Source organism: Arvicanthis niloticus, chromosome X (assembly GCF_011762505.2).
Source record: "Arvicanthis niloticus isolate mArvNil1 chromosome X, mArvNil1.pat.X, whole genome shotgun sequence".
NCBI classification, from domain to species: Eukaryota; Metazoa; Chordata; class Mammalia; order Rodentia; family Muridae; genus Arvicanthis; species Arvicanthis niloticus.
The window spans coordinates 47,946,138-47,961,083 of NC_047679.1; the positions used below are offsets into that span (position 1 = coordinate 47,946,138).

At 35.5% G+C, this 14,946-nt stretch overlaps 1 protein-coding gene across 2 annotated transcripts in view; it reads right to left on the reverse strand.

The window, feature by feature from the left end:
- The window catches only part of Pola1 (DNA polymerase alpha 1, catalytic subunit), a 299,315-nt gene that overhangs the window by 94,627 nt on the left and 189,742 nt on the right, over window positions 1-14,946 (reverse strand). For both annotated transcript variants that reach the window (XM_076918524.1, XM_034486071.2), the window contains one exon: window positions 6,962-7,078. In XM_076918524.1, coding sequence (XP_076774639.1) covers window positions 6,962-7,078 — 117 coding nt within the window. The remainder of the gene's footprint in view (window positions 1-6,961; window positions 7,079-14,946) is intronic.

A 14,946-nucleotide genomic window follows, 5' to 3' on the forward strand; every position in this document is an offset into this window, starting at 1 on the left:
CACGCTGAGAGACTCTGTAAAGCTTATTGGAAGGTAAAGCTTATTGGTTCCACAGCATGCTGGTTGTTTTTCCTCTTTAGTGATAAGAAGCTATTACTCCCTGTGGCTAATTTTTGGCTCATGAAATATAAATAGGTATGCTAGTCAGGACTTCCACAAGGCTGCCTAAAGAACTAACTTGGCTAGGAAGCACATTTTTAAAAGATTTATTTACTTTTATTTATGTATATAATATATGTATGTCACAGGTGACCACAGAGACCAGAAATGTGTGTCAGGACTCCTGGGACTAGAGTTCCAGGCAGCAGTGAGCTATCTGATATGGGTGCTAAAAACTAAACTAGGGTCCTGTGGAAGAGCAGTAAGCTCTTAACCACTGAGAACCTCTCCAGTCTCACAGAGAGCACATGGTTTTTGACTTGTCAAGTCTCTTTTTTTCAAGTTTCTACCCTGTGATGCTTGAACAAGTCTGTATAGCCTTGCTGAACTGTGTTGTAACCATGAAAATAGGTTGGTGCTGTTGTTGTTGACAGATGAAGAAAAAGAAGGATCACAGGAGAATCATGACTAGCCCATAACTGAATTCCTGTTACATTTAAAAATACGTACTGTCTTAGATCGAGAATTAAATGTTTGTTCTTTATTAAGCCACTGTTAGTTTTGGTTTTCATTACCTTTAGGTCAATACAATTTTTAAGTGTTATAGGTAAAAATATATCCCACAAAATATATGCTGGAGTTCTAAGCTCCATTACCTATAAACAAGCTTTATGTTAAAATATGATCTTGGTAGAAAAAAAAATCAAGTTAAGAAGAAACTGGAAGCTGGGCAGTGGTGGTGCATGCCTTTAATCCCAGCACTTGGGAGGCAGAGGCAGGCGGATTTCTGAGTTCGAGGCCAGCCTGGTCTACAGAGTGAGTTCCAGGACAGCCAGGACTACACAGAGAAACCCTGTCTCGAAAAACCAAAAAAAAAAAAAAAAGAAAAGAAAAGAAACTGGAGTGAATTAATGTGGCCTCTAATACAGTATGACTGGTGTCCTTATGAGAAGAGACACACAGGAAGAAGATGGCCATGTGACAAAAATGCACAGATTAGAATATGTACAGAGCCAAGGGACATCAAAGACCATGAAATGGTAGAAGAGGCAAGAAGGGATTGTGCCCTATCAAGTTTAGCAGGATGGCTGTAATGACTTCTCTAATCTAGCATGATGAGGCAATACATATCTGCGATTTCTGTCGTTGTTTTGTATTACTAGAAATTGCTAACCCATGAACTTGTATATGCTGTGTTAGCATTTAACTAATGATCCATATAGGTCCATGCAAGTTTCACCCTTTAAGTCATCTGGTTTGTGGTACTTTGTTACTATACTACCTGTCAAGAATCATACATTGAAGCCTATATAAAACATGTAGGTCTTAGAAAACAACCTAGCAATAGTATATATAAGAATGTTAATACAGCCAAATAAACTTATCCAGAAAAGGTGGCAACAGCAGGTTTATTCTGCCCTGTACTGGTTCCAGAGAGGGTACTTGGAGAGCTGTTTATAGTTTTGAATGCTTCACAGACCAACTTTAAGAATGAGCATAAGACAGGTGTTGAATAAGTAGTTACTAAAGACAGAAACAGAGAGAAATCAGTTCAGATTCATGCAATAGCACCCTTGGAAATAAGACTAATAAGAGATCCCGGGGTCATAAACACAGGGCATATGTAAGACCTTTCTACTTAATAAAAATAAAACTTCAAGAGTAAACAGAAATGTTCATCATCAAACAAATGGATGAATTATCCATCTGGGTTTAATTAAATATTACTGGCCATCAAAAAGAATGAAAATTCATACATGATATAAGGATGGACAGTATGTTAAATGAAAGAAGTCATACACAAAAGGCGACACATGATTTCATTTATATGAAATCCTCAGCATAGGTAAATTGTTGAGACTGAAAGCAGACGAGCCTTTACTATAGTTAGGAGGAAAAGAGGATATAGAATAGACACTAATGGGTACAACCTTTGCTTTTGGGGTGGTAAACAGTTGGAATTGGACAGACATGCCAGTAACACGTTATGAATGTACTAAATGGCAATATATTGTTTGCCTTAAAATGTTATTTCAACTTTCTCTCAGTAGGAAAAAAAAAGCCTGAAAAAATATATTGAAAAATAAAAGTTGAGCATGTGCTTGGTAGTAGAGAAGCTATATATAAAATTCAGAGATCTCAGTATTTAAGCACATCAAAACTACAAAACTATAAAATGCCTTCCACAGTAAAGCCTCTTTCTATAACTGGAACATCAACAATGTTCCAGATTTCCCATTACAGCTCTAAGGTCCCCTTCCCACGTCCATTTCATGCATATTGCCTTAAGAGACCACAATTATTGTCATACTTTTTCTTATGTAGGAATATAAAACACTGCCCAAGTACCTTGTCAACATTCTCAATCCATTTCTTACTCATCAAACCAACATTTTGTTTAGGCATAGCCATACTGAAATCATAATATATGGTGACTTTGTTCATAATCTTCCCTCTCCCTTGAAGAACAGAAGTTGTGCATGATACTGATGGTGACAGAAAGGACCTCAGCAATTTTACAATAGAGGATAATGTGAGAAAGCCGAGGACTGTCCCAACGTAGAACAAAAGGGCATGTTATTGTTTCCCCTGGAAGTATCTTTTAAGAAAATCAGTTGCAAAACAACTGAATAAAGAACTCTATTACAGTATCTCTACCCTAGGAATTGTATAATTTCTTAAATTATTACTACCATGACCCACATGCAGACATTTTTTCAGCTGCACATCAAAATTAGAAATGTCAATGAGAAAAAATTTAATTTGCTTTGAAATCTTAATTCCACAACAACAACAACGACAACACAACATGAATTTGTTTGTTTCTAGGGGGAAGTATTTTACAACATAAGCTGGCCTTGAACTCATAGTTATCTTTCTATCTATTAAAGGAATAAACCACTGTATCTACTTTACAATAAAAGACTAAATTGTTCTTTTAAACTTAAACTTGGTTTTGATTAATAACTTAATACAGAATCTCCTAAGGTTCAGTTACTATCTGTGCACATGGCCATGTTAAGAAAACCAAACACCATGTCCTTATTAAATATTTATCATTTAATTTAGATAAGTCCATGCTTTGTCACCAGGACAAATGAGGAAGACCTCATTATTTAGTACTATAATACATATAAAACTCACTTATGAATTTAAAGCCATTTAAAGCAGAGAAGATTCACAATATTTTTAATCATCAGGAACTTGTATACTATTAAATTCCCATGAGTCCAAAAAATTTAAGAATATAGAAAGTATATTTTAATGTATCTAAGAGAGAAAAGGCATGTCCAAAGCCCTAGATACACAACTGTCCCCGTTTTTGCTCGTAACTCAGGCAATATGAGTTTTAAGGAGAGCCAGGTTGCATATTCCAAGTCAATTCTAGAAAGTATTCAAATCAACTGTAACGCAGGACTAAGAGAGTGATTAGGTGAAGATAAGACTGGCACCTTAAACATCTAGTGTTTTACCACAAACTAGAACCTATCTGAAGTCTCTACTAGTTTTGTACTAGAAATAGATTATGATTTGTTCAATTTATAAATGACCTTTTTTGCCTACATATAACAATTTTATACAATCAATGTTAAACTACTTTCTAACTTTTTAATATTATGTGTATAAAACAAGAAATTTTATTGTGACATTTTCATAAATACCTGCAATGTAGTTTAATTATATTTATACTGATGCCCCATATCCTCTCTGTATTATTCTTAAACCTACAGTCTATATAAGGGGAAGATATGAAATATTTTTTTTTCTGAATCTGTATTGTTTCATTCAACGTGATAATCTCTGGTTCAACATATTTTCATATAAATTGCAATACTTCATTCTTTTGTATGGCTAAATAAAAACTCACATTTTTTATACATTCATCTATTTATAAATAAGAAAATGTGGAACATCTATAAAACGTCCCCAACACTGAGTAAAATTTTATAGGATAGGTGTTTAATACAACTTTTTTGAGAAAGGAATCACATTTCATTTTATAGACTGGGCTGGCCTCAAACACCTAACTGCTGGGATTATAAGCATGACCTGCCCCACCACACCTGGCATAATTATTAAACGAGATATAGCCGAGACTCAGTAACTGCCAGCTTAAGTACTAAATGAGTATAATCTTTTCTTTTCTTTTTTTGAGGGCGAGGGTTTCAAGACACTATTTATTTCTCTATACAGTCCAGGCTGGCTTTCCTGGTACTTGCTCTGGAGGCCTAAATGGCCTCAAAATAAAAGATCCACCTGCCTCTGCAGGGATTAAAGGCGTGTACCACCACACCCAGTGTGAGAAGAGCATAATCTTTTAGAAGAGATGTTTTGGAAAACCTGTAGAAACTGCAGTGATGATGTTGATTGTAAAACTGCTTCTTGGGTGTCTTCAGAAAGATTAAATGTTTTGATTCCTAGTAGAAAAACTCAGAAACATCATAGTATTACTTTCCCAATTCATTACTAGCAATTCAAATGGACTACAGAAAAAACGAGCTGAGTCCCACTTTCAAGGCTGAAAGTCTTACTTTTCAAGCTTGTTCAGAAAGGCTAAGGACAGTTTCACTAGCCAGTATGCTCTGAAACAGTAATTCCAGAAGGTCGTGTCTGAGCGGCCAATCTATCAAATCTATCTCCCGGGGATGAGTAGCTTAGCCTATGGTAAACATCTGCTTAAAATGTCATAGTATGGAGAAGGGTAGAATATAAGGCAAAAAGGCAAGTTACTTTGAAATGCTTGTGTTGGCTCATCTAAGAAAGATGATAAATCATAAGATAACCTAGTATACTAAATTACTACCATTAATACCACCAATATTTATCATAAGCTTAATGATCCTGTAACTATGTTCCTTTTTTTTCCTTCTCTTACTATGAATTGATACATAAAACTAGCTGACTTTCTAAGAAACAACCCAATTTCCAACTTGAGTTGATGAGTTAAATATTTTAAGTCTCCAAGGCAAAATCAGTTCATAAAGTATGAGTCTCCATAGAGTACTAGTTCTCAACCTATGGGTCACAACCCCAGAAGTCATATATCATATATTTACATTATGATTCACAACAGTAGTAAAATTACCTATATGAAGTAGCAAAAAAAGTAATTTTATGGTTGGGGGTTACAACAACATGAAGGACTGTATTAAAGGGTCACAACATTAGGAAAGTTGATAACAACTGCCCTATAACTAGATTAATGAGGAGCTCTACAGCATGTGTCTTTGTTCTGTTTATTTACCTGCTGACTGAAGTCTAGAGACTGATGCAAAAATAATTCATCAGGACAGCTAATACTTACATGTTCTACATTTAAAAACCCTATATGTTATTATGCTAAACATTGAAGCTTCAGAAAGTCAAGGTACATTTACTATATATCCAGTTATTTGGAAATAAGTTACTGGCAATATCCAAATGTGTGAAAGGCCGTGCTATAAACAGTACATTTAGCTGGGTGATGATGGTGCACACCTTTAATCCCAGCATTTGAGAGGCAGAGGCAGGTGGATCTCTGTGGGTTCAAGGACAGCCTGGTCTACAGAATAAACCCCAGGACAGCCAGGGCTACAAGAGAAACCCTGTCTCAGGGAAAAGAAAACAAACACAACATAAGAACCAAACAAGGATACTCATAAGGTATCGGTATACAGTAAAAACTAGGGTAGCCATCAAGAAAGCTATGTGGCAATAAGACTCACTACTGTATTTACTTTCATGCACATTGATAATATACTCTATCCTAATGAAACAACTGAGATAAAGAAAAAATTATTTAAGTTGGAAACACTCACTATAAAACTTTCAGTATAGTCCTATTGAAAACATAGCCTAAATGTGAGAAGTGTGGTTAAATGCATGAAGTAGCCACACAAAAGAACGCTACAAAGCATACCTTCATTATGACTGCAGTCAAAATTACATATAGATATGCAAAAGAACAGAGGAAAAAGACAATACAAGACACTTCCCTAAAATTAGACTGTGTATCATCTTTTTCAGAGAAAAGATTTTACATCAAAAAACTGGGATAACTAGAATGTTGCTTTTGCATTAAAAAATAAGTAAGTATTAGGGCACCAACTTTTACCTTTTCAACAAAATCCCTGCAAATACCTATACAAAGTTTGAAAATAAGGCATATTCTGTGAAGTAGACTATAAGATCACAATGCAAAGTCCAAGAAGACTTATAGAACTAGTTTAAGTTTGTCTAGCTTAGTAATACTTAGACAGCAACTAATTATAAGACCCATTTTGTTCAAAAGATCTGCAAACATTCTGTTCACCAGTTTGGAAAGTGCCAACTGGATTGAAGGTAATCCAAGGGGGTGGGGGAGGAAGGCATCTCAATTACCAGAGAGGACTTTCCAGACTCCATGGTCCATAGTTGGTAGTCCTTAATGGCAGTATGCATTATCCCTCAGGCAACTATCCTAAGGTTTGCTCAAGAACCAATGGCCTATGCAGATACTGATAAATAATTTAATGCCAAAGAGGGCAGAAACCCACCTCAAGATGAACTCTCTGAAGTACAGTTTTGGAAGATTTTCTACTGCTTACAAAATGGGATTTGATTACTAGCAGTTTCTACAAAGTTTGCAATTATGAAGTTGTAACCCTTACGAGATATAAGTAAATCATAAGAATTAAAGTTTCCCCTTGATATGATATTAAGATATGTTAAAAAAAATAAAGCATGTACTTTCTTGAAGTCTAAATAGTGAAGAAAAAAATGAGTGTGATAAAGGGATGTCTTCAGAGAACAAATAGATAGCCTCTGCTTCCCAGAGCTAAAAGCTGAACAAACAATCCTCTGCTGTTTTCTGAGTAGTACTGCAACATTAGGTGATAGTTACCTCTGGTCTAAGAACAGCTTTCATGCAGGCTGGACACAGAGGTCCATTTCGGGAGAAATGAAGGGGAAGACGTCGAAGACGACTGCAACAAGTTGGCTCCTCACATATCATCCAACCCTGTAGACACAAGAAAGAAAAATCACCACTGACCAACAAAAAAAATAAGCCCTTCTGTTATCAACCTTACCAAACTTCCTAAGAGATTACAAATAATTTAATTACCTACCTCTTTGGATACACTAAGTAGATGTACGCTCTAAACTTAAAAGTTAGAAAAAACATGGGGTTAGAGATGGTTCCATGGTTAGGCACACTGGTCATTCTTCCAGAAACCTTGGTTCAATTCCAGCATCCACATGGCAGTTTATAACCACCTGTAAACTACAGGGAATCCAACATCCTATTCTGGCTTCTGTGTGCACTACACATACTGTACTTACATACATGCAGACAAAATATTCCCACACATAAAGTAATATATATATATATATATATATATATATATATATATATATATATATATATATCTCCTTTTAAAAAACTCAGAGGAATTCCCATAAGGTTCTCCCTTCTCTTAAAGAATATATGTGCCCTCCACATCAAAATCTTGCAATAAAAAACTAGATTTTACACAACCTATAAAATCAAAGGGTTTTAGTTAAGACCATCACACCATGTGTATAGTAATGAGTCACCTTCATACTAGCTGAGTGATCACTACCTAGTTACATAACTATGCTTAGTTTTCTTCTTTATAGAATAGATATGTCAATAGTACTGGTTTTATGACTTATAGGACTGCTGTAGTGATGTGATAATTAAAGTACTTGCAAGTACTTGTCTTAAAATAAATGCTTAATACTAGCAAATATTATACTTAAAATTAAACCAGTTTGTTCTATATGTGTTCTCTGGAAGCATAAATCCGGTTCCTGTGTTTTCAAGGACAACTTTGAATAAGCACTATTTTTTAGGTTTGAAGCAGCCATTGCCTATTTCTCTAGCCTGTAAATATAACGTCACCTATTCTTCTTCAGTTAATTCTTCCTTCCTGTTATTTGAATTTTCTCAGGATAAAATACAGTATGTCTATCATTTTGAATTAGCATTATGTTTACTATAAAATGTATCTGTTAAACAGAAAGACAAGCTATCACAAAGAGTTGAGTAGATTCCCATTTATACTGAGATCCTAAGGCTCGTGGGCTTTGATGCTATATGCATTGCTACAGAGGCACAGTAAAGCCAAGCCAAGCAAGGCGAGGTGTTGCAGTATACAGGTAAGCAACTTATGTTCTCTCATCTCTCTGTGTCCATTTCTATTAGGCTCTAAGAAGGGAGGTACTGGCTATCTATAAGGCTTCAGGCATTCTAAGAGATGATAATTTCTGACTTGAAGAATCACCAGTTTAGTCAGTGGAAAAGGAGGGAAGGGGAGGGGAGGGGAGGGGAGAGGAGGGGAAAAACAACTTGGGCAGAAAGAACAACACATACCAAATTGAGGCTAGAGTCAGAGTATGGTTTCATTAAGAAAGGGACAAGTAACGTGTATACACCCATTCCTTATTTCTACATTCAGAAGCTTGGCTTACCCCTCTGATAAAAGCTGTATACACATGAGTGTTGCTTAAGTTAAGATACTTTAACCTCCACCGGCATCCTTGCATTTGCATGTGGTGTTATTCCAAAGCTAAGGGATGCCCTCACTCACTGCTCTGACCCCATTCTTCATTCACCATTCTTTCATGAAAGTATGTACATACAAACTCAAAGAAAACCAACAAGGACTGGTTCTTCTAGCTCTATTTATGGCTTTCAAACAAAGCTAAGTGCATTTGTACAACTTACCTTTAAACAATAAAAAAAAGTCATCTAGTCAATATATTCAGAGGAAGTTTTACTCATACCTTCATTTGGTAAATTAAACTTTCTTAAATTGTAATTTGAACTTATCAGGTACAGAATATCAAACAAGTTCTTATAAAATTCCTGACATGCACCTAGAGTTTTGTTAAACATAATGGGAAACTGGCAAGGGGCACCAGGCACAGCATTTCAACAAACTATAATCTAAACAGGAAAGCATAGTCTGCAGAGAGTACCAGCAACACAGCATTGAGAAGGGATATACTTGAGATATGAAGCTCTTACTAACTTATAGTCTTAGAAAGCTGTAATTCGCTAAATTTTAACAATAACTACCATAGTATTTACTTTTAAGATGGGGGCTGAAGGTTTGTGCTCTGTAGCTTAGGCTGACTTTAAACTCATAATCTTCCTGACTTTGTCTCTAAAGTAATCAGGATATAAGCAAAGTGTCATCACACCTAGCTCAGTATCGTATTTTGAGGCGAGAGATCATGAAGTACCAGAACACAACCTAGTCAATAAATAATAATAATGTTGTTGTTATTATTATGTACTTTAAGACAGGTTCTGGCTGGCCTGTAACTCAGAGTCTTCCTAACTCTGCCCCCCTGAGTGCAGAAATTATAGGCATGATACCGGATCCAGGAATTTGTTTTTCAATCTACAAAATATGATGTTCTAAAAGCTTAAGTCCTTTTCAGATGTTTTAAATACTTGATTTCATCACTGTAATACTGCTTCAGGATTCACCAAGTGAGCTGCCAACCAACAAGATGCTAAGTTGCCGTTTCACCTGTTTTAAAAAAGCAAAGACCTAACTCAATCTCTGACAGTTACTAACTAAAGTCCTTTCAAATCATATAGAAAACAGATAATATAATTTGTCTAAATTTCCTAGCAGTTATAATCAACATTAAAGAGGTCTTTCTTCCTTTGTCACCTTTCTATTCAGTGCTTGTTTGGGTTTGTTTGCACTTACTATCTGTTAATTTCCCTTTACAAATGACAACAAAAACTAGTGCTATTATGCATGAAAATTAAACATGCTGATAACTGTGAAGAGAACTGATGGTGAAGAAAATATTAGAAGCTGGTAACTCTTTATGCTTCATGATTTATTTTGATAATTAAGCTTTTGGACATGCATGCTACATTTAAAACAAAACTCTTTTATGGGGGAAGCAGGCTCTGTTTTCAATATATGCTTTGTTTCAATTCAATTTTACCTAGTACATTTCAGCCAACATTTTATTCCATAAACAAATGTTAAGCAACAATGCTAAGTGTAACTTTCAAGAAACACTTATATTGTTAAAAATAAATAAATAAATATTGCTGAGCAGTGGTGGCACACGCCTTTAATCCCAGCACTTGGGAGGCAGAGGCAGGCAGATTTCTGAGTTCGAGGCCAGCCTGGTCTACAGAGTTCCAGGAGAGCCAGGGCTACACAGAGAAACCCTGTCTGGAAAAACCTAAATAAATAAATAAATAAATAAACAAACATTAAAAGGCTTTGAAAAAATTCCCAAATGGGGCAAAGTATCCAGTACAAAATCATTATAGTGAATTTTATTGGGAAAGGGCAACAGAAACAAAGCAAATCAAACTACTAGTGTCTGTGATCTTGCTTTAAATTATCATTTACAATGACAAAACTAAACATTTTCATTTTCCTCATGGGATAACATGTACAGCTCAAGAATCTGTTGCCAAGTCAATAGAAGAAATTTGTTTTGAATAATTTCCTTGGAAGTCCAATCTAAGGACTTTTAAAGGAAATTTTTTAAAACCAGTATGAGAAGTCTGACATCCAAATATGTCATCTTGCCATTGTGTAATCATACATTCAAATTCTTACAACAAATAGGAATGAGGACATGACATTTTCAGTTGCCTGGCTTAATCATGCTCATAAACGAAAGGGTCAAAGTAGGTCAAGCCAGCCTGTCCAATAACAAAACAAACATGCAAAGCTCTATCACCTGCTGTTTTATCTCAGCATCATTATTCTTTAAAATCATTATGTACCAAATTGTTCCAAATACTGATCAGTTTTGATTGCCAAATTATACTTCTGAGGTCTCAGCTAAAATGACTTCTGTCTGTACATGCTAAAAAGAGATCATTTCCCACCTGTACTGACTGAGGCATCCTTGATAGTTGGACCTAAAACACAAACTACTACTCAGTTGTGTACATTTGTATTTTTGAGACTCAAAGATGCAGAGCTCACCCAGATGTGGTACATAGCGGTATTCAAAAACTTTTTTTAAAAAAAGTCAAAGACAGAGGAGCATATTTATGAAATGCCATGAGGCCTGGATCTTAAATTCCCTGAGTTTATACATAATGAGTTCTTCTATCACCAGCTAGTCACCCATTTTGTCACACTGACTTTGCATCTACAGCCCTGTTACCATGAAACTCAACAAAAATGCAGATTTTAAGGTGTTCGACTGGTGTAGCCTCTTCCCTGGCTACCCTGAGCCCATTCTCTCTCACAACCACTACAAAAATTGGTCAAATATAGTTCCCCAAGGCTCTCCATCCTGCATTCTCTCTCAACAAACAAGTAACAAACTCAACAGTCTGACTTCCAAATGTTTACAACCACACCATGGCCCCTGCTTTCTCAATTCTCAACAAAACATCTTTGCTCCACTGGATTGCTTTTGTCACTACCCTCACTACATCTTGGCTATCTTCCCCCTGACATTGCATGTCACATAATCCCTTCCTAAAATACCCATTGCTTGAATAGAATGTCCATTCTTCTAAATTTTCTCAACCCACTGGGGGCTGAGAAAAAAATAAAGGGGTTTCTCAACCCCTTTATTTCATTAGACAATAATCATATACTGGTTCACACTGTCCCTGAAACATTTTATTTTACCTTTTAAACTGGTCAGTCCCCAAAGAATAATCTGGTTTGAGTTTAGTGGTCTTCTTGCTAGTCACTAGTACATAGATTTACTCCATGAAACACTATACTCCACATATTAGTGGGTAATCTTATGTACACTACCAAACCTATCAAATCTATCTCTCAACCTCAGTTTCCTCACCTATAAAACAAAAGTAATACTTACTACTGTTGTCCAGAGGATCAAAAACAAACAAACAAACAATATCAACCTCACAAAATATTCAGTCAATGCATTGAGGAGGAACATCACTTTTAGTTAGAGCTGACAATGCATTTTTAAAAGTGTACTATATTTTAATTATGAAACAGAGCCTGGTCATTGTCCAGGGAGTGACATTAAGAAGTCGAGAACTAAGGCCAGGTGTGGTGATATATACTTTGAATTTCATCATTAAAGAGACAGTGGCAGGTAGATCTCTCTGAGTTCAGGACTAACTTGGATTACATCATGAGTCCCAGACTACTACATAGATATATAGAGACACAGACAGACAAATAAGAAGAAGGAAAAAAACAAGTGGACAACTATAATAATGGAGAAATGATAATATTGAAAGTGGAACTGCTTTCAAATTAATTAAGTGGTAAGTATTAACAAGAATGTGGTCAACATAAGAGAGAATTTCTTATTTTTCTCAATAGACAGAATAATTGATAAGAAGACAGAGGCTTTGCTTTACTTTAGAATTCACAGAGATTTTCTTTTCTTGTTTTTTTTTTTTTTTTTTTTTTTTTTTTTTTGACAGGGTTTCTCTGTATAGTCCTGGCTGTCCTGGAACTCACTCTGTAGACCAGGCTGGCCTCGAACTCAGAAATCCGCCTGCCTCTGCCTCCCAAGTGCTGGGATAAAAGGCCCTTGCCACCACTGCCCAGCTCACAGAGATTTTCAAGAGATGGTTCTGCCATGATGTGCAATTTAGTCTAAATCCTAAAAGCTTCCAAGGAGCTGTTATGAGGACACAGTCGCAGGGCAAGGTCTGCCAGCCTGCATGCTATTCCACAATCTATTGCATCATTATTAGTTTTGAAACACTCACCAACCACCCTTCTTCCTGAACTATTCAGATTCAAAGAGCATCAGATTCTCTTTTTATCCAAAGGCATTTATAAATTTCTGGAGTTCCCTTGCAGGCAACATTGTCACAGAATTATACCCAATGCATTAAAAAGGGAGGTCTTCTTATAGACAGACAGTGCACAGTATGGACCCACAGCTGCTTTTGAAGAATGACATGTTGTGATTTGAGATTTCCAGAAAGAAAGATTATATATATATATATATATTTGCTTTATGACCCATACATACACTCAAAAGTGGGAGAAAATTTCCCTAAGCTCTCCAGGGGAAGTTTTAACAGGAACACAAATTTGCTTTAAAGTTAAATATTCTACACTGCAGCATGCTGACATGTCAAAGAGTGATTATTAACTCTCAGAGAGGTGCCAGACTAGGAGATGAAAGGGCAAATCAAGTAAAATAAATATATAAACTACTTACCAAATTTAATACAAAATATTTTAAACAAAATTATCAAACAATCAAAAGTGGAAAGTGTCATGTCAATCAATGTAAGAATTTTAAACATCATTAAAATAGATTTTTAAGTTAGAGATCTCTTTAAATAAACAGTCATCTGTCATTTCATCCAAGCTATTTGAAACTTATTGATCTTACCATTTGTATAAGGACAGACTCTGTCATCAGTTTGCTGAAAGGATAATGAAGCACTCCCAAACTGTTATGATAGGTTACATGCAAACTGTGGTCCTCATTTAAACACATAGGATAGCACAAGTGGACAAATTCCAACCTCACCCATTGTATATTACATGATAAATTAGCAACCTGGTCTACTTTGCCTCACATCCAATTCAATACTATGGTCTTGCTATTTTAATTTGCAATCAGAGTTTAAACATCAGAAGATGTACCTGAGGTACATCTATGTAAGTCTCATCTTCTCCTGCTATAGTGTGAACACAGAAAGCCAACAATTGCCAGCAATTGTATTTTACCACTATAGGACAATACAAGAACAGTTAAAATTGTTGCCATGCTAGCTAGTGGGGAAAATGTGCTTAAAATGATTTTATATGGAAAATTACACTTTAGGTGGAAAAAGTTCAGTGAAGGACACGTATCTCTCTATATGGGTAGCTAAAACAAACAAACAAACAAACAAATAAACAAATCACTCAGTATAGTCAAGCTTATTCCATAAAATACTCTCCCTATTTATTCAACTCAAAAGCAAGCTGCATTCTTAGGTTATAATAGGTCACAACTAAGCATATAGTACCTTGTTTCAGGAATAATTTTGCTTTGTCTGTCAACTGTCAACAAAGCACAAAGAACACATGCAACCCAGCCATGTACTGTGGATGGATGTTAGAGATGTAACAAAATACAAATAATAAGAATACAAGATCTCAGAGCTACACTGCTTTCACTTTACATGAAAAACTGAAAGCATTTGCTTTGCCACATTCTGTTCACCTCTATTCTATCACAAAAGTCTTTTCATAAAAGACTTTATCCCCTAATGTAAAGTTTCAAGTGACTTGGGGATGTAATATTCCAACTGTGATGACTGTCTGGCTCCCTAACATGGTTATAAATGGTCATATCAAGTTAAGGCACATATATAGCCATTTCAACATGAAAAAAGAAGAAAAGACTCAAATGTAATGACATAGCAAAATAACTACTCTGGTGCTTATATTAACATTTTAGTGATGAAATGCTAAGATATTGTTTATGATTTCTAACATCATTTCAAGTCGTCACTCTTAAAAAAAAAACCCACTACCATAGGTTTGTGCTCAAAATAACAAACTTCAAAAGCAAGCTCAATGCTTAGTTTTACCACCATATCCAGAGAGGGAAATGTCTGGAAAGAACTACTGCAAAAACTCCAGCTTCACTTATCTTTACAATGTTTCTTTTGTATTTTTAAAAACAAACAAACAAACAAATAAAAACATATTAATTTAAAGATCTAAAAACTGCTATTGATGATGGAAAAGTTTTTTGGCAAGGCCTTTTACTGACATACCTGAAAAATATTCTAAGCATTACATGTTTGGTTGTTGCCAAGATGAATTTGCAGAGAATATGCTCATGGCGGGTGGTGGTGGTGAGGGGAATGTTTTTCCTACTAAAACTAAAGTTTCAAAAATGAGTCAATTT